At 44.5% G+C, this 24485-nt stretch overlaps 1 protein-coding gene across 1 annotated transcript; it reads left to right on the top strand.

Annotated features, from left to right (window-relative positions):
- Nucleotides 1–3143: 3143 nt before the first annotated feature.
- Nucleotides 3144–23956, top strand: THSD1 (thrombospondin type 1 domain containing 1; the record flags this gene model as incomplete). Its single annotated transcript, XM_080362244.1, has 4 exons — nucleotides 3144–3201; nucleotides 8637–9605; nucleotides 18293–18451; nucleotides 22578–23956. The coding sequence occupies 4 exons, from the start codon at nucleotides 3144–3146 to the stop codon at nucleotides 23954–23956; spliced, it is 2565 nt and encodes an 854-aa protein (XP_080218370.1).
- Nucleotides 23957–24485: the final 529 nt, after the last annotated feature.

Consider the following 24485-nt stretch of genomic DNA (forward strand, 5'->3'; position numbering starts at 1 on the left):
GGCTTATCCCCTCATCTGTCATTTCCAATTCCCTTTGGAGAGGAAGTCTTCCACTTCCAGTCAGCCCATTACACCGTCTCTTGGAAGAAGAAAGCATCTTTTTATGTTGCTGTGCTTCTGCTGCGTCTCACATAATAGAGCCTCAGTCCGTGCTTGTCCATGAGAGCAATAAATTAAAAAAGCCAATTATTCAGAGTGTGATAGCCTTCTCCATTCGATCATTTTTCATCTCATTAAGTTAATGAACTTGAGGTAGAAGATCTGAATAGAGGAGAAACCATTTAAGATGTTCTGTCTGCCTTGCAAAGCAAAGTTTTATGTGAGTATAGAAAGTGGAAAAATAATAGACTGGGGGACAGGAGGGAAAGATGTGGATATTTCTGAAGAAGATCTAAAAGTGCAATCTAGAAAGAAGTTAGCTTAAGGATGACTAAGGGGAGAGGGGAGAAGTCTGAGCCAGGCTTAGACATCAGCGTAAGGCCTGTCCAAAACTGAGACACGGTGAATGGAGGGAAAACTGAAGGAGGGGAGAGAAACAAACCTGTGGTGAAAGAGAGGAGAAGGAACAGGGCAATACTACACCAGAAATGGGCTGGCCGTTCTTGCATTCAGAGTTGCCATTAGAATTGAGCTAGCCAAGGTGCAAAAACTCAGGAAGAGACCTGAATTGGAGTTTTGTCAGAGGCAGGGCTGTGTTGCAGCCGGGAGCCCGAGGAGGCTGCAGGTGAGGCAGGAGGGCTCCCCCGCAGCGCAGTGACGGCAGAGGGTGAATCAGCCCCAGGCGAGGCTTCCAGAGGTACCTGATCTCACTAACTGGAAGTTAGTTTTGGTGCTGTTTCAAATACTCCATTTCTAACCTGGGTGTTGCCCCTGCTGCACGCCAGAGTCTTTTCCCAAGCGAGCCACGATAACAGAGGGAAAGAGGTTTTGGTCTGACAAATGGCTGGCATTACCGAAACACCCAAGGGCTCTGGCTCCGGGCTGGTTAGAAGGAGACCCTGTCCTGAGAGATCTGTACCATAAATACAGAGTGCAAGACATCAGATGGGAAAGAGGGGAGCAGATTAATGCTGCTGTTTGCTAATGCCATGTGCCGGTGCCCTGTCTCATGAACCAGGATGCTCTTGCCTGCATCAGGCTAACACACACAAATTAAGGTGCAAAGTGACTGTCTTGATTGAGAGTGTTCTCCCTTGCAGGCTTTTTTCTTTTCTTTTTTTTTTTTCCCTGAGGATTTATTCTCCCTTCCATAGCTTCGATTCCCTTCTGCTGTGTGCCACTTATTAGACTGAGATTAGGATTAGTTGAATTTCACCTGTCAGTGTGTGACTCTGAAAGAAGTATTTGCAAAAGCCATTTGAATAAGACTCAACTAGGAAAGCTAGAAATGGAGAGGATCCAGCACAATCACGGCTGTGGCCCACAAGGCATTTGCTCTCTTTTTTATTCCAGAGCAGTTTACAGCAGCGCTGTGTAACTTGTGCCGCTTTCCTTGAGCAGTTATGCTAGAGGCAGATGCATCTATCACGTTTTATTGTAATTTTTTTGATTGAAACCTGCTTTTTGTGCCTTGGACCACTTTGTTTGGATTACCCGATTAACGATCAGTAATGACACATGAAAAGAACAGCATCCCAGACACGATGCTGTGCCTGCTGCCGGTAGCTGGGGGCAGCCGCGGGCCGGCTGGATGTCCCTGCGAGCTGCCCGCCCCTGTCTTGAGGCATAAGGTTTGTCTTCCTGTAATTTACGGCATATCAAGCGAAATTGTGGGTGGTGGCGGTATCACTGTCCCTATCTAATTCTTCCTGGAGCCTTGTCAAGTTCGTGGGCCGGATGATGATTATTCCCTTCAGATACGCACAGTTATTATTGTAATGGGCTTTTAGTGAGCAAAGCCATGCCGTTAGTCTTTTCTTAGAAATTATTCTCTCCAGCCACTTGGCACGGAGAACAGTTTGAAAAGCTTTCAAATAACACGACTGCTGACTCTTAGTTCCAGAACTCTAGCAATGTAATTGCTGAAATATCTCATCTGTGATTCCTAAAGACATACCTGATCTTTGCTGTACCTGGTTCCTCCATTTTACCTATATGTTTGGCAGCTTTGATCGCTCCTAACTTAGGCCTGCTGCAGTGACAGACTTCTCTCATGAAATTTGGTTGTAAACTTCATGGAACAAGAACTTTCTTCCACGTTAGCCTGACAGTGAGCACGGTAACACTGACTTGCTGGCGCTCCTATGCTGTGCAATTCTTATGTTTTGAGAACAGTTTCCTTGAGCTAGATCTTATCTTTTTAGATTCCCCCCTAATTCTGTTTCTGAAGCGAACTGTTAGTTTTGCTGCTATCATTGTGCTTCCGACTTGTGTTATGTGCTTCTTAAGAGACTCAGTAACACTAGACTAAAGCACATGGACATAAACTTTTGAAACTTGCCAAAAGGAACACTCTTTGTTGGCTTAACCAAGGCTAAATGGTGGAGGAGAAGTGGAAGTTAGCACCTTCTCCATCTGATCAGTCTGCATGACATAAAAGCCAGTTATAGGTCTTTTATAAATCTATTAAGTGAATATATTACTAGACCTGAAAAACAGTGTAGTTTGAGGACCAAAATAGTAGCTTTCTACCAAGTTTCTTTCATGCTTGAAAGCAGTTGACAGCAAGTGATATAAATTGTGTAGCAGCAATAAATCTCTAGTATGGATATGTGCAGAGATCAGAGTTACGTTTTGTATAAATACTTGTTATTTTGCTACCATGAGTCTTGATCTTAATATGAGACATGCACAGCAGCAGTTACTGCAGTGCAAAGGTAAATGATTGTGATGTGGTTTTGTTCTGGCTCAGGAGCTGACAGTTCAGGCGGGAAAATTTATTGTACAGTGAATTGTAGTTGATACATTATTAGTAATCGATACAGTATTAGTAATTTTTAAGTAAATGGTAGAAAAGTGTTGATTTATAGTGTGTTGTGGTTTTTTTACTTACTAGTGAGGTGTCTTCTTTCTTGTATCCCATGAAGCAAAGTTAACACAGCTCTAATTTTTTAACTTTCAGGTGTTCTTGGAAAAAAGTGCCTGCACTTTGGAGCTGAAGAAGGACATGAGGAGTAAAAGGACCTGGGATCTCAGTGGTCAGAATGAAACAGATGTTGAAAGATTTTTCAAATCTATTGTTAGTAGTGCTGTGTGACTATGGTGAGTATTAGAGCTGTCAAGGGAAAATTGTGTGATGTGTATTCATACGGTGGATTTGCATGATGCTGTTTTCAGGTGATGTGTTGAAATCAGGTGTCACAGAAGCCACCACTGATATGCTCAGAATATAGACTATATCTTACGCAATATTTAAGTGGAAAATGCAACTTGCATAACCTGCCCTTTTAGATCAGAGTGGCAGGAACCTTTCCTGCTGTAAATGTGCTCAGAAAAATAAACAAGATAAATGAACAGATTTCTGTGGGCATCATCGAGGGACTGGCTGTGTTAGAAGCAGTAACTATAACTTTGCTCTTTTGTAAGACTCATATTTCATTGTATTTAATGAACATTATGGAAGGTAGACCTATTTTAGGTATCCGTACCAGAATGGGGGGAACTGTGCCGTACAACTACCTGATTCTCTCCATTAACAATAAAAGGAACCTGTGGTGGTTGGCTGAGGTGTAAGCGTCTACAGTACAGGCAACCTCCTATAACTGAGTGAGCTCCCCATCTGATGGACCAAAGCTGCCAGTTGGAGAAGTTTTGAGAACAACAGAGCTGTTCTTTTCTCTGACCAAAGAATAAACCAAAGGATGGTATTTGTACTAGTTCAATTTTAGTCATATAAAATTAGGCAGCCAAGTAGAGGCAATCAGTCTCCTTTGAGCAGTCCACGCACAAATCAGCATATATTAAAAGCAGCTCCAACCCATCTGCAGTCTGAGATGTGCAGAATGAGAAAGCACCTCCTTCTCACCGTCAGCTGCCAAGGAGGGAGGCTGGACATCCAAGTTCAAATTAGACAACTGTAAGATATCTACAAGCTGAGGGGCATCCTGTGCATGGCATCTTATCTCTTCCAAGAATGTACTAAGTGGGAAGTAGATTTGCAAACTGAATTAATTCCTTAATGCACAGTGAATTAGAAATTTTGTAAATGTGACTCTTAATTCCTGAATAATACATGTTTTGAAAAATTACATTCTTAATTTAAAAGCAGGTGTTGTTCTGACAGCTGCAGTACTTTGTCAAACCATGCTAAAGGATTAAGTCATGCACTGCTGAAATGTCTCTAGCGTGGAAAAAGTGGAAAAAGAATTGTTTAGTCCGCGCTTATGGAATGAGCTGTAGCAGCAGGTAGTTCACACACCAGATGGCTGACGATGTCTTGCAAAGGAGAGAAATGGACAAAAAAATGGATGCAGTTGGCTGTCCTTTTGTAAGCGAGAAAAATCTGATTATAGGTAATGATTGAATACTAAGTATGCTCAGCTACTTAGGCCTCTATTCTTGCTCCATCTCCACTCTAGAACAAGGGATCACTGCAAGGTGTAAAGAATCTAGAATTGCCATATTTTAGATGAGCTTCATTCCAGTAGATGTGGAGATACTTTCCTATGGCTTTTAGTGCCCTTTCTTCTTTTAAGAAGACAAACTAGCCAAGTTAGGAACAGTGCACTGAGTGGGGAACACAGTGAAGGTAGGTGTTAAATTCATTTAACCCAAGAAGTGAGGTGAATGATTGCAATATCCTCTGGTTCTTGGTGTCCTGTAGAAATTCACAACTAGTTGGCTCGGAGGTAAAAGCTGTTATTCCTGAACTTTATAAAGCGTGGCATAGTAAGTAATTACAAGCTGCAGTTAAAGAGCAAAATCTCTGCTGCAAACTTGAGGTGTGTCATCTTTTGCCGTATTTCCAGTTCAAGGATAGTCCATAATTCAGAAAATTACTTCCAAACTTTTCTGCATATGCACTACACATTTTGAGTATCAGATGTGTACAAAGTCTTTAGATAACTATTTCATTCATAGACTTCTGTGTTTCAGACCGGGGCTATTTTTTTAAATGATCCAGTATGCTCTGGAAAATTACTGTAGTGCTAAAAAAAGCCCTAACATACAACAAAACAGTATTCTCATTTCTTATCAGTTTTTCTGATGTGTTTGTTCTTCTTAGCTCTGTGCTACTGATGGCTGACAAGCCAACAGCACAATCCGAGTTGTCTTAAACACAATTAAAATAAATAAATATCAGAATAGCACCCTGGAATAATTTTTCTTACTCTTCAGTGAAAACAAGGATTTTCCTTTTGATGTTTCGAAGCACGAGTTCTTGCAAAGGCTCCTCTGGCAGGTTGTTGGTGCCACAGCCAGGCTCTGTTCAATGTGAGACCATTGTAATGACAACCAAAAATATACAAATGCATTGAAAGCTGCCCCTGACTGGCTGTCCAAACAACTGGGACCAAGTCTTGGCATGGGACACAGTCACATGCACAGTGGGCTGGAGGGCGGCTGAAGGAGCTTGTGGTAGAGACTGGTTACTTCTGACTGACACCTTTTGGAGCATTGTAAAAAAAACTGCTGCATGGACTGTCCATGAGTGCAAAGTTCTTGTGTTACTAACCAAAGATGGGGGAAAGGATGCTGTGAACTGGGGTGCACCAGCCAGAGCTCTGCGGTGCTGTGGCAGCCTCCTCCAGTGGTGCTCGCTTCCCTCACCTCCCTCACCTCCTGAGTCATCTGCATTAGGGGTGATGGGAGCCATGTGGTGGTCCCCTGGCCTCGCTGCAGTCCTCCCACACACACACAAACTGGTGTTAATTCTTCTCAACTGAACCATTCCAAACAAAAAATAGTGCAAGAGAGTCAAGATATTTGTAAAAGAGGGTAAGGTCAGTAGAGCGGTAGATACAAACATCAGTGCTTTCCATTACTATCACTTGAGTGTTTTTGCTCTAAGTTTAAAGTGTGAAGTTGAAATTTTTCATGCTGGGTTTTTGCCATGGTCTGATTTCTTTTTCCCTTGTAATGTTTCAGCTAAGTTGAATCTAGCCAATTCCTTTAGGGAAACACATCATTTTGCCCTTATTCAAATAAATAAAAACACTGAGGAACTGTAACACAGTTGTGGGAACTTCACATTTGTTAGGGTGCTCACAGTGGCCTGGGACATGCTTTCTGCTGCCCTGATGAGGATTTGCCCAGACTTGGCCCAGATCTAAGCCCTTGTGGATGAGTTAGCAATGAAGTTCTCTGAAGGGCTGAGCATGCCCCAAGTCCTGCCGGCTCTTTCCAGCCCTGTGCAATGCTGTGTGTGCTCCAGCTCAGGGCAGCAGAGTTCCCCCTACATTTGTAGGATCAGGCACTAGAGATGCTTGTCCTGTGCTCTCTGCTGTCAGACCAGCAGTGAGCCAGAAAGGTGGGGACTTGCTGGAGGTAATCGCAAGCCCAGACAACAGAAGAAAGTAGAGGAGCTGTAAGGCAAACAGACAAGGGCAGGAGTTTGGAGAGCCATGGTAATGGTAATAGATATAGGATAGTACCCAACAGATATTGACAGAAGGTGACAGTAGGAACAAGACTGGAAAATATGGGTAGGGACAGGTGACAAAACCAAAACATGAAGAGGAAGGAGAATGTGTTGCTGGGCAATTTGTAGTGAGCCATTTCTCACAGGCATTCAGGGTCTGTTTCCTGCTCTCTGAGTGTCTGAGTTGAGATCAGGTTTGCTAGGGTGCCTTGTGCTCCCCACAGCTGGAATCAATGGGATCCTGCTTTGGATGTCTGAAAGACCATTGTATTTAAAACCAAGTTCTGGGTTTCTTGGGGCATCCACAATTAGCTGATACTTGACAGTTTTCACCTTTATGCTTGGTTCCTAACACACTAAACAAGATTAGTGACATCGTCTCATCTTTCAGGGATATTGGAAGGATAAACTCATTAATATTTCTAATGCACTAATAGACTATGATAAGAGCATGGTAGAAGAGTCCATAAGAGAAATGAATAATTCTGTGTTATCAGGATGGATTTTGGATGGTGTACAGTCAATAATACATGGGACCACCCATGGGAGGATGAGAACAAAAGAGCCTTTTGGTAATGAGCACCATCCATCTGCCAATGAAGCAGCTTCTTGTGGAAAAAGTAGAACTGAGTCATGCAAATTAAAGACTGAGTTATAGTACATATATGTAACAGTTTATGCATGATTTATATGTGCAAGGCTGTGCGTGCCACCTTCATTCGGACTTTATGGATGTGGTTGGAGCTGGTTATTTTAAGGACGTGTTAATAGCTGCTGGAGAGTAATAGGCTCTTCTTGTGCACACCGTACCTCACCTTGATGTAAATGTCTATAGCTGGTCAGATGAATTTCTTCCTGAAAATTTTCCCTGCTGACAAGAAAGTGAACCCAAGGCGACTAACTCAAATTAAGGCTTAGAGTGGTTGGTGTCTAATATTATATGAGATTAATCCTGCTACTCCTGACTTCTGAGTGCTTGCCTTGGCAGTTGCAGTGTTTTTCCAGCAAAGCTTTCTTTGAGGTAATCTAAAGACATGTGTAACAGATTTAACAAGTCAAAGTATTGTTAGTTATGCTACTTATGAAAGGATTGCTTTAAGCGAAGTTTTACACTTCCGTAGCACCCTCCATCCAAGACTCAGAGGCCTTTTCCCAGACAATTAATTAAATAAAGATGTTTCACAGCACATTCTATATCTGGAATAGATGTATGCAGTTCCCATTTTCCAGATAACCTTTCTGTGTCTGAAATCCTTAAGTTTCAAGCAATGCAGAAAAGCTATCTGAGCTAAGAACAGTAATGTGATCTCCCCAATCCATGGCTTTAGATATCATCTATCCCCACTTGTCATGGCATGTCTCGGGATAATTTGGCAACTTGCACAAACACGGTCATGCAAGAAGTACATTCAAAAAGACTGCGCCATTTATAATGAAATGATATCATTTAGACATGTTGCACCACATCTGAGACAAGAAAAGTGCTGCAGTCACCAGCACTGTTATTTTCAGCTCTTTCACTCAAGTGTCTCTGTGATGCAAATGAGCAAAATGAAAGATTCATAAGAGAGAGCAAGAGAAGAGGCTTCAAAAAGCGTCACGCAGACTTCCTAATTTATTTAATTTAAGGGACATTTTTTATATGTCTGTATTAAGAAACTACCATCCTTTTTTGCCTAAATTATAGCTAGAGTAAGTAGAACAGCAGCTGGCCACTATGAAGTGGACTTTAAGAATCTGTAAGTCAAAGAAGATGAGAAGTTTGGGAATGTATCCTGAAAAATAAAGTTTTCTGTGAATCTTTTTTGTTATTGTGTTGTTGTGTTTTGGTTGGGTTTTGGTTTGGTTTTAAACCTCGTTTTTAACCTCTCTGCTGAACATGTTACTGCAGTAGACTTTGAGTTGCTCCAAACCATGTCCCTGCACAAAGGAAAGGTGGTGAGCTTTAACTGCTATAACTAGGACCCTTTTTTTTTGGTGAACTGATAAACTTTAGAAAGTTTGGGAACTGCTTCTTGAATATCCACTTCATAAATCTATGTTTTCTTCCATAAGGTAGATAAATAATCACTTGTCTCTTTGGTTCTTAATACTGTTGTGAAACTTTTCCTTTCAGTTCTCGGTGAAGTGGAGTATCTCCTGTTGGAGCGCCCAGGTCATGTAGCCTTCAGCAATGACACGGTGTCTGTGGAATATCAGTACTACGGTGGTGGTGGTAATGTGACAGCAGAGCATCCATCCATCCTATTGCTGGATGCCAGCACCAACGAAATAATTGCAAGAAAACAGCTTCCAGCAAATCAGTCCCAGGGGATTGTAGAGTTCGAGTGTTTCCATTTCAAGAGTGCTGGGGACTTTTTGTTCAGAATGGTCTCTCCCAGCAATAACAGCAGTGCTGCCCAGCAGAGCAGAAGCAGTATGTCCACCCTCCATGTGGAGTGGCCCGTATTTCACATTGATTTGAACAAGAGTTCAGAGGTGCTTGGGAGCTCCCTTCAGGTTGGACTTTTTACAAATGAGAAGTTGTGTGCCATGAACGAGACGGTGGTTTCACTGGATGTGATATTCACCAGCACCCTTTATGAATTCAGAAGGGTAAGCTCTGATGAGACTCTGGGTGTTAGAACTAGCAAAGGAATCCCACTCTCTAGGTCCCAGTGGGTAGAGTTTGATTGCCCACCTGGTGGTCAAGAAACATACATCACTGTGTTACTGAAATCGTTAGAAACACATTCCGTCATTGCCTCCATGGGACCCATAGATCTCCTCCACAAATTTGGATACAGACTGGTTGTGGCACCAGAAGCAACATGCAAAACTTTGGTTCAGGTCTTCGTAGTCTCTCCACCGTGCACTTCTATCAGTGGAAAAATTGTCGTCTATAAAGAGGCTCTCAAGCATCCTAGTCAAAGAACAGCTTGGCTGTATGAAAACACCCTTCACCCAGGAGACAACAGGACGGACTTTAACTGCACTTTGTTTGACGTGGGGAAGAACAAATACTGCTTTGACCTTTTTAATTTCTCAAACCGAAGTCATTTCCCAACAAGAGCTAAGGAGTGTATGATGATCCAAAGGAATATGGGTTTGTACTGATGTTTGTCCTCTTTTAGCCAAAATCATCACTCTCCCCAGCCAACATGGACAATGATAAATAGGTTTTATTGTAGTGTTTACTACTGAATAGCTACTTTTTGGGTCTTCTACAGCAGACAAAATAGTTGTAATATCATGTGCAGGTGGGAACAAGACAGAACAGGCTGTTATATAGGGGCATACACAATGACATTTGGTAGCAGACCCACTGTGGTAGCTTAAAACTGTGCTAAGTTAACACTAAGTACCAGTCAAAAATGTTTAGGGCATTCTGAATGGTCTATCTATCTAGTCTGGGTAAAACTCAAACTTGTGTCTCTCAGTGCGGTAAGAACCTATTGCAGGAGATCTGGCTGATTTTAGACACTAAAGGTAGGATTAGTCTTACCTACATTTAAGTGTCTAAAAGCCAAGGGTCCAACGTAAAGTAGTTGTTTAGCTTTTTAGTCAAGACAGGTGTCCCACAAAGATCGTGGGTATAGAAGATACATGGGCTGAATCCTCACCTGGGTGTCTTTTTCTCTAGCCCATTTGCTGTAGGAGTTTAGAATTCTACCTGTTAGATACAAAATTTTGGTGAGATGAATCAGGATTTGGCCATAGCAAATGACACTGTCACATCACTTGGACAGCTTGTGGGTTTTTCAAGCAGGCTTTCAAGCATGTCTCTGCTACTGCTTAAAACAGACCAGGGTGCATTTTCTGACCCATGAAGCCACCTGGCAGATCATGGGTCACATTTGTATAGCTACCCTTTTCCTCCCAGAAACTATTAGAATAATGCAAACTGCCAACTAGGGACAGTGTGTGGTCCATATAGTCCTTCGGTCCATGACCAGGCATGGTCTGGGAGAGTGCTGGCTGGAAGATGCCAAAACCATCTCCAGGAGCATGAATGATCATGGTTAAGTGATCACCGTTAAGTATGAACACAGGACAGAGCTGGAGCCCATTCCTCATCCCTGTTTAGAGAATATCTATACATCCTATTTATATCTATACCTCTTATGCAGATGTAACTTCAGAGGTGTCAGTACATGGTTTGGCAGAGTCTACAAATCACAGTAGCATGGCAGAGGAAGCAGATGAGCCAAATGTCCTTCTCATCCCTCATTTGTGGAGGGCAACTACAGTGAGACATGGGCTGTATGTGCACAAAGAGATTGGGGCTGAGTTGGGTTGTGTTGCCTACACCCTGGAACAGAAAAGTGAATGTTCTCATTTGGAGCAGGCTAATGTCCATACATAATGAATTAGTCTTTTCCATCTGCATGCTTCAAAGAATTTGGGTTGAAAGGTTTGAGATGTACACCATTTTCTACACCTCTCCGCCCTGGTCTCCCTGAAAAAGAAGTGCAGGAACTCAAGCCAAAAAAGGGTCATTGTGCTTCATGGGCAGGTCTCTGGAGCGGGGTCATCAGGAGACCAGGCGTGTAGGACATGATCCATAGAACACAGTCTAGACACAGCCTACCTTAATTAGGTTCCTAGCATCATGCGGTCTTACTTTCTACCATTTCATGAATTCTAAAACTGTTAGCTCTTTAATTAGCACTCTGTACTAAAAATGACCTCTGTTTTCACCATATGCCAAACTTGGTACGTAGTTCCTCTCTTCATCTGAACTTCCCATCTGCATTCGTTGTTGGCACTCTCTCTCTTCCTTTGGCATAAGATAGTCTGTCTTAAAAGGAAAGCATATTATTTTCTTAATGGAGATAATTCTGAAGGAAAAAGGAAGAGAGAATCATAGTACTTTCCTCTGTGCTTGTGTGGTATGTTACACTGATGCAATCTAGATAATTACCCTGACAGATGAATACCTAGGATATGACATAGATATGTTTCTGTGCCCAATATTTGACTTTTAATTGATGAGATCCACATTAAGCAATGACTCCATGCAATCCACTTTGTTTCCTTGGGTTCCCCGATAGCACAAACCTTACAACCACAGTCGAAAGAATCAGACTGCGCCTGTGAAGAACAGAGTAAAGTCAATAGCTGCCAAGTTTGAAGTGTCAAATCTACACAGCCGATGAAAGCGAAACCGCACCGCATAGCCGTAAATAAAATGTCAACCTGAAATTAATTAGACTGCAGCACATCTGACTTCGTGCCTGTATCTGCAAGACTTCAAAGCCCGAGGCAGCGTTTGAAAGGAGTGGGGTGTTCTGGGAGGGGTGCGTCAGCCCGGAGCCACGACAGGCAGAGCGAACCTGCACTGCCAGCGATGGCCGTCCCCCTCCCCGCTGCCTTGGGAAGCCCTTTCCTGGGCTCAGATGTGCCCCTCACCCTGTGGCAAGGCACTGGGAGGTGGCCTGCACAGACCTGGACACCTGAGAGCTGTTGCTGCGCAACAGGCATCTCCCTCAAGTCACTCATTTTCTCCTTTGGGCTTCCTGAGCTCACCCGTTTTCAGGCAAGGAGAGGTGATAATCCCTCTGGTCAGGGCTTCAGTGCAGCGTGGGACATCACTTTTCATCCATCTACCCTGGTGTTGAGCCCCACAGCTAGGCTTGGCGTTCCGCTGCCCCTTATCCCCCAGTGTTACCCAGGCTTTTTGTTGAACACACCACAAAACAGAGACTCTTGTAGTAATTTCTCTCAGTACTCTGCCCTGATTTTATTTTTAAGGTAAACTCTGTGTGTTTCATAACTAAAGCTCATCTAGCTTCATCCTCTAGTGACTGGCTCTTAGTCCGCAGCTCTCTGCTAGAGGAGACAGCTGTTTCCCATCCATGGTCTTCCTCCCACAAAGGCGTTTGCACATCCAGATCATCTCAGTCCTTCCAGATAACCTCAGTATTCTTTTTAATAAACTGAAAAGATTGAGTCTTTAATTGGAAGGCATTTTCTTCAGGATTTGATTAATTTTCTCTGTCTTTTTGGCTCCCTTTCCATTTTTTTTTTTAACAGTACTTTTTATTTGACAACAGAAGTACCAGCATTGGCTGCCATTTTTGATGTCCTCCTCACCAGTGCTGCTTGGGCAGTAGCACCCCTGCGTAATTGCTCCTCTGCTTTAATTTCCACCCATTTCATTAGCTAATTTTGCTGTAACTTTTATCCTGTAAACTTTTCTTGAGCTGTTTTTGCATATGACCTTTCAGTATGTAATCTACCATCCTGCAGGTACAATTTGTTTTCCGTCTTCCTACTTTTTACATTTTCCTGATTTGCGATCCACCTTGCTTGAGTTATCCTAACTTAGCAAGTAACCTATGTTGCTCCATATAACTGTGCTATTCACTTATGTCATCACAGGAGTGACATATTTTCTCAGTAAGGGTTTTATATTTACTTCTGTGTCAACTAGGCAAGCATTGTACAACACCGAGCCTTATATGAATCCCTTTGGAATTTCTCCAAGTGCCTTCCCACTTGGTGATGGTTTTCTGTTGACAATTCCATATCAAATCTGTCACTCAGCCAGTTCTTACTTCATTTAGCATATGCTCTATTAGTATGAAGCAGAGATATTGTCTTGTAAAAAATCAAAGCTCCTAAATCATTAAAATTATCTTCATCCAAACCACAGAGGAGGAGATAAAATATTATTTTGCCACACCCGTTTTCCATAGATCAGGCATTAGTTGTATTCCTGACTCTTCACTCCTCATCCTGGCCAGGTTTGGTCCAGCCTATGTGACAGGAATCTGGCTTAGGGCTGGAGTAGGAAGGAGAAGGCTCATGGTGGTCCTAAGCCAGCCAGGACAGCAGCTTTTTCAGCCCAGGCCAACAGCTTCAGAACGAGTGTTGCAAAAAGACCTGCGCTGTCTAAGACTGGGGATGTATCTCTTAAATTGGGGAATATGTCTGTGAAATTTAAGTCAGCACTTGAGCAGCTTTCTGTAGACTCCACTGGAGAAACTGTGAAAAAATAGCAGTGAGGTATGAGTCAGTTCATTCATCTCAGTGGGATGTTAACTGTTTCACACAGGTGGCTTAGGCAGAGTCATGCAGCTAATTTTTTCCCTGTGTTTGACTAGATTATTTGAATGTCTTAGGTAGGAAACTCTATTAGATCATCTCACCCAGCAACAGATGCATTGCAGGCTCATTCTTTTCAATGCTTTATCCTATATTTTCCTTATCTGGGATTTAAGCAGTGAGACTTCTGCACTCCTTAGGAAGATGTTCCATGTCCTAGCCTGTATCCCACTTAAAATGTTTGGGATGAGACTGATAAAATTAAAGAGTATTGTTACAGCATAGAAATGGGCATATTATCTTCATATTGCCGGTGTTAATTAACTTTCTTTTATGGTTCTTAGTTACACTTTGGAGACTGGTTTCACCTTTGGTGTGACTCCCAGTGAAGTGTCTTGCACTTGCTGACAGCAGAGTTGAATTTTGTTCATCTGCCTTTCGCTAACTGTCAAAAAAAAAAGCTATTTGGAGGTCAGCAGGGCATAAGAAGTGCAGCTGTTACCAGCAAAGGGAAAGAGGAAGGTAGGGGAAGACTTTGTGAATCGAAAAGCGCTCAGTAAGGGAGGATAAGTGGAGTATCTAGGGGTCAAGCAGGGACATACAACTTCCATTAAATTCTTGGTCCCCGGATAAGACTATATGAATCAGACCTGTAGGAAAATCTGGGAACTGATTAGCTCTATTGCCTGAATCTGTACCTGTCTTGTGTTTATTTAGAAACAGGCAGATTAAGGGAATTTGGGAATGCCAGGGCTGTTTGTGCCCTATCTGCTTCTCCTGTTTTAATGAATGCCTCATCTCCACAGCCCAATCATTTTAGGAATAAATCAGGTGTTACAGACTCACTGGGATAGCTCTTCACTTCTGAAAAAAATTTTTAGGCTGCATCTCAGCAATTCTTAAAGATGCCTGTTTGTGGAAAAAACACTGTAATTTGCCTAGTCAGAGTCTAGGTTTTCTTCCTTTAAAGGGAACCTTGTCCTTTCAGTGTCCAAATTGATAACGTGTTGGAGCACACCAGCTTTTCAGTGCTTCATTTCCCTGGAAACAGAGAAATGTGGAACAGGTTAGAAGGGTGCTTTCCCAGGTCTTATCCAAACACCAACATGTGTGCACCCAGTCTCAGGACCTAAAAACTCAGCTTCCACAAAGTGCTCTGCAAACCCCTAGGCTGGCATAGGCATTTACATGAGCCTCTAAATAATTAGTGATTTTGTCCCATATCACTGGTCTTGTTGAAGTGCTTCAGACAATCCCGTGGGCCAGGCTGCAGGGGTGATGCTGAGCATCCCTCACTGACTGCACTGTTGGATAGTGCTGTGTGCTCAAAGTTCTTACAAACACCGAGATTTGAGGGGAGACACTTATGCAGAGCAACAATTAACACAGTTAATTGCATTTATCTTTCATGTTGGCAGATCTGCCAACTGTCAGCTATTTCAGACTAGCTCATCAGTTAGATGTCTTCACGTTGATAATTGATTCCTCAATTGTATGTGAAAAAAATCACACTTATTAGAGATAGTTTGCAGTGCATACCTTCTGTTTTTTCCCCTGGCACTTTGGATCTGTTTGTCTTTAAGGGAGGTTAATCATTTCATTTCCTTAGGGGAGAATAAACTATGCTTCATTTTCTTTTACATTCTGGTAATTGCAGGAGGTTGCAGAGCAAGTTTCAGGAGTTTAAATCTCCTTTCATGGGAGCGGGAGCATTTCCTGATCTCCTGCTGCTTAGGGCACATATTCTTGGCCCCAAAGCTACGGATGCCACATGTTTTTGCTAAGGAACTCTGCCCTCAGCTGAAGCCAAAGTCAATGGGAAGTGCCCTGGAGCAATGGGCACATTGTAGATTTGACGTCAAAATTAGAAAATTACTCATCCTGAATGTTCTTGTACATTGAAGCCCAGAGGCATCAATGCGGAGGCTGCTGAGCACCCTCCACTATCACCAGCATTAGCATTGGAGGCAACAAGAACCTTTCTGGGTCTGGCTCTACACCTGACTGTAATTAACAGAAGTTTAAATGAGCAGAGAGTGTGGAGAGAGGGAAATGGGCTGGCTCATGCTCTGGAAATTACGGCAGGGGCTCACCAAGCTGCTCACATAAAGTAGTCCATGAGGAGGTGGATGCTTCTCCAGCGAGACTCCCTCCGTCTGCCAGTGATGAGGGACACTGCTGGAGCCTTTAATGACACTGACATGAGGAAAAGTATTGTGATATCCCCAGATACTGTGATACAATGAAGTCTTTTGCAGGAGGAATCAGTGGATCCTTGACTGAATATTGATGATGGCCATTTTTCTCACTGCCCCCACTGCTACCTCTGCTCTCTGCCCGATATGATTCTGCAGCTGTCCAGGGCCTGTACCTTTGAGGGACTCTTTACCCTAACAAACCTCCCCAGTTCCCCCCTCCTTGGCATCCTCTCTCTCCTGAACACCACACAGCATCCAGTGTGGCTCCATTTTGCGCTTTACTGGGAACAGACTGGATGAGAAGTGTGAAAGCTCAGCCTGCCTCTGGGCTCCTCTCCTCTCTCTTGCAGCTCTACAGCTCCATCAGCTCAGGGGTGAAAGCAGAGAGGTGCGTGAAGAGCACAAACTGAAAGACAGCCTGGGATCACACATGCTGGAATATTGTGTTAGAGTCAGTGGTAAATAGCCGGGGAGGTCACTTGCTGTTGTGTGGGCTTAAAACCGCAGTATCACTGGGGTGTCTCACCGTGCCCATCTCTGCTCTGCATCAGGCAAGGCAGCTCTACTGCAATGTGTATGCACACAGATGTGCGTGCGTCCGAAACTGTGTGCCTTTTTGGGCGCCACAGGAGAAAAAATGTATAAAGCTGCTGGACAGTGTCCAGAGTAGCGCCATGAAGTTGGTGAAGGGTTTGGATGGGAAGCTGTATGAGGAGCAGCTAAAGTCACTTGGTTTGTTCAGCCCAGAGGAGATTGAGAGGAGACCTCATGGTGGCTACAGCTTCCTCACAAGGGGAGGAGGAGGGGCAGGCGCTGATCTCTTCTCTCTTTTGACCAATGACAAAACCGGAGGGAATGTCAGGAAGATGTGCCGGGGAGGTTCAGGTTGGACATTAGGAAAAGGTTCTTCCCCCAGAGGGTGGTGGAGCACTGGAACAGGCTCCCCAGGGAGGTGTCACAGCCCCAAGTCTGACAGTGTTCAAGAAGAGGCTGGACAACACCCTCAGACACATGGTGTGAACTGTGGGGTTGTCCTGTGCAGGGACAGGAGTTGGACTCGATGATCCTTGTGGGTCCCTTCCAACTCAGGACATTCTATGATCCTATGAGTAAGTGCCCACACACACATTGCAGCCCTGGCTGACAGCACAAGCTTGAGCTCAAAACCTCCGGGCCCCATTGCGCAACACAGGCGAGAACTTGCACGCAGGAGCAGCCCCGCTCATTCTGTTATGCTGCTCACATTAACATTATGCATACTGGTGCGTTCACAAAAATGTGTAGGACAGGGTCCAAAGCAGTTGAATTTTCCTGTTTACTAGAAGATAACTGTATTTATTTTTGTTTAAGAGTTTTAAAATAATAGCACACTATGAACAATACAGCAACCAATACAACATGAAATCATGAAACCATTTGCAGTCATGCAACACTGTCTAGTTCTTTAACATCATAAATTGTTCACTGATCAGGAGCTCAGTGGCATGCTAGCAGCAAAGCAAATTAAAGATCATGACCAGTGTTGGCAGTAGCAACACCATAAATTGTTTAAAATAGCAAACTGTAGCAAATCTAATCAACATTTTGTGATTTAGCTGATCTTCCACTTTATCTGTGAGCATTGAAATGGAGTAAGTAATCTATTGTTTTTCCTTCTGGCACATTTCAAACCCATGTCCCTGAGTCAACTGATGCATAAGAGAGTTCCCAGCATGTGTGTGTTGTTAAAGGCTGCACCTGCACTTGTGCATTGGTTTGGGATTTATAAAGTTGTGGTCCTGTTTCAGTGTCACAGCTGTCAGATATGGGCAGGAGCAGTCTCTTTCTCTCTGTAAAGTTTGAGTGTCAAACACTGGATGAAGATGTTGTCTAAGTAAAAGAGGGGTTTCATTACACATTAAAAAATAATAATGTTTGAGGTAGCATTAGAACCTGAGTTTGCTTCCATTTAAAATAAAGAAATGAACCTGCAAAATTTCATCTTGAGTTAATTGCCTAACCATAAACAATAAAACAGTAGGGACCTGTAAGCTGTCAAATGAATGATTCAATAACACGTTTATGTGCTGAGAAGATAATAAAGAGAAAAAACAATATTGCTGTTTCATTAGGCCTTGTAGGCTTATCTTCCTTTCATAATCCTATAAATCAAGAGTAACTACATTTAAGTCAATGAAGTTATCTTGCTGTAAAAGCACTATTTGTCAGGCAGGAATTGGATGAATATATAAATTACTAACCCATTCCAGAGATTTGTGGATTAATTTCCATTTGCTGTTGTTCCAGGCAGAACCTGCCTGCCAGTTGACTGACCGCTGTGTTGCTGGCTGGCACTGCAGTGAAGAAAGCAAAACAAAAAGTGGGAGTTTTGCTCCAGGCTCTGATGGGAACAGGAGCAGGTCCCTGGATGCTCTTTTGGTGTTGCCGTTTGCATTGCTTGCTTATTTATTACTGTTTTTCTTAAATAAGAGAAGACAAATGGCTATATCTTTAAAGGAAAGGAGGCAGACACGTTCCTCATTGCTGTGAGTTTCTGTATTTGCAGAAACGTGGAGCCCGTGGCAGCCCTGGAGCCCCTGCAGCGTCACCTGCGGGGACGGCGTCCGCGAGCGCTTCCGAGAGTGCCTCACCTCCTCGCCCGCAAGGCCAGGCTGTGCCGGACTGCCGAGGGAGACGTCCTTGTGCTCGCTGGAGGAGTGTTTGTGTACGTAACTCTGCTGTCCCCGTCCCTGTGACCTGGCAGAATCAAGGGGCCTGTTATTAGAAGGGCTTTGTGAAATGGAAGCATCCGATCTCTCCTTCAGTCATATTGGTTTTGGGGAGGTGTCACATTCCTGTGGTTGATGTGGTAGGGTGGGAGCCTACATGCGTTTGCAGGACAGCTGGAGATAGGGTTCCCCGAAGTAAGAGGATTTCTGCATGCTGTGAGTGCCATGGAAGGCGTTTAAAATCTCCAGCATGGTTGGGAAAGGGCTGGAGGAAAGATACCAGGGCAGCAGGACAAGTTCTGTTCCAGGCAATGGAAACCTATTAAAAAGTGGAAACCTATTACAAGAGGGTTGGTTCCAGCTGGGACCCGTGGTGAGGGGTTCCCACTTTGGGAGGTTTTTGAGGTGGCAGTGCCAGGTCTCCCTGTGCTCCAGCTTGCCACCACTGCTATCTGGTGACAGGGCAGGCTGGGTGGCACTGCTGGGTGGCAAGTGGATGCAGATAGAGGAGACCCGAGCCTCCTGCAAGGGGAGAGGGGGTTACAGCAGCATGCAGCCGCGCCTTGGTGGGGCTGGATGAGGCTGTGCCAGCACCACAGTCAGATGCTTGCAGCCAATGTGGAGGGCAGGAGAAGTGGCCCCTTTCAATGGGATGATGGTGCTCAGTCCACATAAAACTTTTGCCTCTTGCAAACTCCCTGCAAAAAAGGAAGGTTCTGATGCCAAGGGGCTCTGGGGTCCATCTGCTCAGAAACTGGCTGGTCGAGAAGCTCTGGTGCCTTCCCCATCCCACAGGTGCCACAGCCTGGCAGGGATGGGGGAAGGAAGGTGCATAGGGATGTGCAGTCTCCGAGGCTCTTTGGCTGTAACTGAACAGATACTTAAAGCTATTACAAATGGAGCAATGCCTTACCCCTTGCTTTAGCTGCTTCCACGGTGCTCACTTCCTTGCACTGGCAAAAGTTCAGTGTGGAAAAATAGAACAGAGCCAGCTAAAATATGGACAGTTTGGGGTTGTGGGGAAATTGCTTATCACATGGCCATTGCAATGCTTGTGCCACTGGAAAGGGAAGGGCAGCAGAAGGGGAGAACGTGTAGCTAGAGCAGCAAGAGGGCAGGACTCCTCTTTTGATGGAGGTGTTGGCTTGAACCAGCTTCAAGATGTTTGTTGAATGAACACCGCAAAAGTATACATGCAGGACTGAAATGTATTGTGGAGCACTGTGAGAAGTGGGTTGTATTGAGCAAAAGGTCAGATGAAGGGAAAAATACTAAAAATTTTATTCCATCAAGCTAGGTATTGCAGTTTGTCAGTGTTCAAGCAGCCCTTGGGATGTTGTAGCGGTTTGTTTTTAAGGTTTATGATGTTTTTAATGACTAGAAAGTGCTGGCCATGTGAGTCTACTTATTTTGTAAAGCTGTGAGTGTAAGCAGAGAGGAACAACTCAGATGTTTAGGCCCCCGTCTTAAAACTAATGCCATGCTCTAGGGCTGGTTTTCTTCTCTATGCCAAACTCTCTCAACTGCTGTGGGCAGTACTGCCACCACCAAAATGCAGTGAGGTAGTTGGTGTTTTTCTATAGCTGGTGCTGGGCTCTGCTATTCTGTACCTCCTGTTACCTGCTGGCGAGTTATTTCATTAAGTACAGTAATTGACTTGGCTCCTCACTGGCCAGTTCCACCCCACTCCTCTGGAGTTCAGAGAGCCACCCTAATGCACAAAGTTCCCCAGAGCAGGGTCCGTGTGTGTGGAGTGTGTCCTGGGCACATGCAGGGAAGTGATGGGCCTCTTTGGTGTTTCTCGGAGGGGGTGCAACTGTGCAAGGCATGCAGTGGTTTCCAGAGAGGTCAGCTGTCATGTGCATACGCAGTCGTGTTGGAGTTACTGTCTGATGGCACTCAGCAGGTCTGGAGAAGTCGCAGAGTCCAGCGAGGTCTCTGGTTTAATAAAGACAGTTTATAGATAGAAAACCCAGATGCATAGGACACCTACACCTTCACCCATAGGAGGTGGAGGTATTACTTCTGGAGGAATTACTTCACTTCTCTCTTGCACATGGTTTCCAGTCCTCCTGCTCCCACATCAGGCAGCTTCCTTTACATAATCACTTATGTGATTTACATCTCATTGAATCTTACATTGCTTAAGAAGTGACTTAACACTATGATCTTAGTGTTCATCTGCTGCCTGTGTCACCCTTCCCACCCTCTGACTGTCCACGCCTTTCTGAAGCAGGAAAGTGTTTTTTTCACCATAAGTTTGTAGTCATTAGTCCAGCAGATGGAGCAAATGGCTGAATAAATGAAACTAGTACAGAGTCTAGGGAAGAGATGGAGAGCAGCAAACCTACGTGACCAAGTCCTGTTTTGAACCTCGCTGTTTGCTAGCTGTTAGCTTTCTACTCCAAATGGTACAGCACAATGTGCTTTACAGATAGCAAATGTAGTCTTTAGAAAATAACTGTGAGTCTGAGAAGGATGAGCAGTGAGTGAATTGCTCTGCTGCGGTGGTACTGAGCTGAGCAAATGCTGGTCCTGCCTTCTCCCCTGCGCTCAGCTTGTTTACTGCCTGGCTCAGGCCCCTGGCACGGCAGAGCTCCGTGCTCTGGGCATGGGGCACTGGGCTGAATACAAGTCCTGGGGATCCTCCAGAAAACACAGAACAGGTAATGGTCATGTTCATTATGCTGATGTCGAACTCAGAGTGACATGAAGATAAAGTTTAATACCAGTCTTGGTGCTGACAGCTAGCCCTCAGTAAAAGAAATGGGTCTCCTGCCCAGCCAATGCCCTGCACGTCTGTTATTGTAGCAGCCTTAGACCTTCTGGTCTGCGTTCATCAGTGCCTTTGTGCATCCTGCACATCTAATAGCTGCGCCACCAGCTCACAGTTGAATTAGTGCTTTTTTGGATTATGAGAAGTATATGGTGTCTGCTTCTCATTATTTGGCAGACACATTTTTCCTACAGCTGGATAGTCACTGTGGTGCAGGCAGGAGCACCTGGCAAGTTTTACAGTAAACTCTCTATCACTCTAATGGAAGGGTTTGGCTTCTGGATAAAACCAGAGACTGGGAAGGGTTGTTAAGTGATTCAGTTTGAGCTCACAGCTTCATGGTCAGCTCTTGTTAACTACAACTGAGCAGCCTTTTCCTCCAAAAGCATTTTCATGGGCTTATGGAGCTGATGATTGGGGAGTGCTGACACACACTAAAATTAGCCGATGGACCAATTCATCCACTTTTAACTGTGCTGTGTTCTTCTCAGGGTTGGCCCTGAAATGCTAGAGACCTCATCCAAAAAAAAGAATTATTAATTGCCCTTGGTTCAGCCATCTATAATGTGATGCGATGGGCAAGTGAGACGTTTAAATAGGGCTGTGGAAAGTCCTGAGATGTTCACAGTACAGGTTTGCAGAGTAGTCTTCCCCATTTGAAGGCCCATCTCCTGTGCACAACAGAAGAGTGTCAATACCAGAAAGCCAGGGGCACTAGAGCAATGTCCTCTTCTCAGTTAGGAACCTGCTGTGGAGGGGAAGGTTTTGTCCTGTGTGGCTGAGACACCGGGTGGCCTTGGAAGCAGCACCTGCAGGGGGCTGGTTAGAAAAGTTACACTGAATCTGTTAACGCCGCCTCTCTGCTCTTCAAACTCGCTGCAGTTTTCATACCCACTTAAGCCATCCTAAAGATAATTTCAATTCTCACACCCACTTAAGCCATCCTAAAGATAATTTTAAAGTGATACCTGAAGTACTAGCCTGGCTTGGGTTGTTCTTACCCCTTTTACAGTGTTTTTCCACAGGGGATCTTTGTTATTTCATAAAGGAGGGCCAGTGTTGTTAGCCTAATTTACACATATTTAGGAATGTCTTACGGAAATGACAGAAGAAGCAAAAGTAATTATGACATTTAAAAGGTCCATGGAACCCTTGATTTAAAGTAAGTAGATCTGTTCCTGTCAGTTTGAAGTGATCAGTAGCAAGTCCTCTACAATGAGCAAACCTTAATGGTAAACAACTTACTATGCTGATCGGTTACTTCTTCTTTGTAGTTAAGTATCCATCCTAAAATACCAAAATACTGATAGCGAAACTCTGACAGACATGTGTGCTCTTTGTTACAGCTGTCAATGCTCCCACCGCACCTTCTGTCGAGCCAGGAGAGGACCAGAAAGCAAATAATATAGTCACTATCACAGGTATCTCCTTATGCTTGTTCATCATCTTTGCCACTGTTCTCATCACCCTCTGGAGGAAGCTCTGCAGAGCTCAGAAGTGCAGCACGGCCGTGCGCCGAAGCTCCGTCCATTCCCCTGGCTTCCGAAAAAACTCCGATGAAGAGAACATTTGCCAAGGCAACAAGCAGCGGGACAGCTTTGCCGAAGGAGGGGATGCCCCTGTTAACATTCCTCTGACCTACAGGCGAAGCCTCCAATTTGCCCAAGAAGATGATGCCTCCGGAAGTGAGAACTTCCAACCAAATGCCCAAAAAATAATCCCTCCAATTTTTAGCTACCGCCTTGCACAGCAGCAGCTAAAAGAGATGAAAAAGAAAGGCCTGACGGAAACCACCAAGGTGTACCACGTCTCTCAGAATCCGCTCACAGACACGGTTGTTGGTGCCACCACAATGCTTCCCCTAAGCGGAGAAAACCAAGAAGAGGCAGCGACAAACAAATTTAGGATCAAATCTCCATTTCTGGACCAGCCAGCCAGTCAGCCCAAATTCCTGGGGGAAAGCTCTCACCCTAGGCTGGATTTTCCATTCTCGCAGGCCAATCCTGCAATGAGCCCTACTCAAACCTTGATAAGAAGAGCTCATTTCAAGCACCAGGATAACAGAGGGGACTTTCCTGAGAGGGGCTCTCACAGAAACCCACAGTTTAGAAGAACAGCCAGTTTCCATGAAACTAAAAAGGCCAGGCCTTTCAGAGAGAGAAGCATGTCCACCCTCACCCCCCGACAGACTCCTCTTTACTGCTCCAGGACCAGGATGTGGGACCAGAGTCTGGAGGACAGGATGCGGCCAAAATCAAGAAACGCTGCTAATCCAACTTGTGACAAGCTGGATCAGCCCCACAGTGCCGCGCTGGGATGTGAACTGCAGGGCCACGATGCAAAGTGCCACCACAGGCCATGTCCCCCGGTGAAGAAGCTGGACCTGGTCACTGACCGCCAGCCTGCAGGTCAGGAGAAGGCAGCTGATAAGCCCGAGCCCAGCCGAGGTAAGAGGGGTCTTTCACCGAACCCCAGAGGTGCCTGGAGGAAGGAAACGGGCTCAGCTGGCAAAGATAATTCCCAGAGAGGCCAAAGCGTGAGCCCTGCCCAGTACCGAAAGGACAAGTGCCAGAGCTTCCCCTTGGACCCTGAGTTTGCCTTTTATGATAATACTACTTTTGGCTTAACGGAGGCAGAGCAGCAGATGATCGACCTCCCTGGGTATTTTGGCTCAAATGAAGAGGATGAAACAAGCACTTTAAGCGTGGAGAAGCTGGTGATCTAAGCGACTCGTTGCAGCCCTGCAGGAGAGGCGTGTGCAGGAGAGGATCTGCAGGATCTGGTGGAAGGAGCAGCAGGAACCACGTTCCCTCTGCACGGAGCAAGAGGGAATAATGCCCCAAGTCTGGCTTGTGGAAACACATTCCTTCCTAATTACTGGAAAGTGCTTCCGTATAATTTTTTGTATGTTTGTGTGCACAATACACACAAGATACCCTGGGAGAACACGTTAGTAAAGCTGTGACGCAGGAATAGCCAGTACATTGTATTGCAGCAAGCAGTCATGTTTCCTGCGTCATACATGGTGAATGCCACTGATCAAGCTTTTCCCACCTTGTGGGCTGTGTGCTAGTAGATTATGTCCTAACGCATCCATTGTCCAATATCCTCAACCATGTCCTAATTAGTGAATCCTTTCCCATTTAGAAAACACAAACCTCAAGTCGTGAGTAGTTTTCGTTGTTTTTCTGGTAGTCACTATTGAACTGTGTTGTTTCGTCGTAGTTGCTTAAATAAGTCATATGGTGGTGTTA

This window comes from Nesoenas mayeri (assembly GCF_963082525.1).
Source record: "Nesoenas mayeri genome assembly, chromosome: 1".
Classification (NCBI taxonomy): domain Eukaryota; kingdom Metazoa; phylum Chordata; class Aves; order Columbiformes; family Columbidae; genus Nesoenas; species Nesoenas mayeri.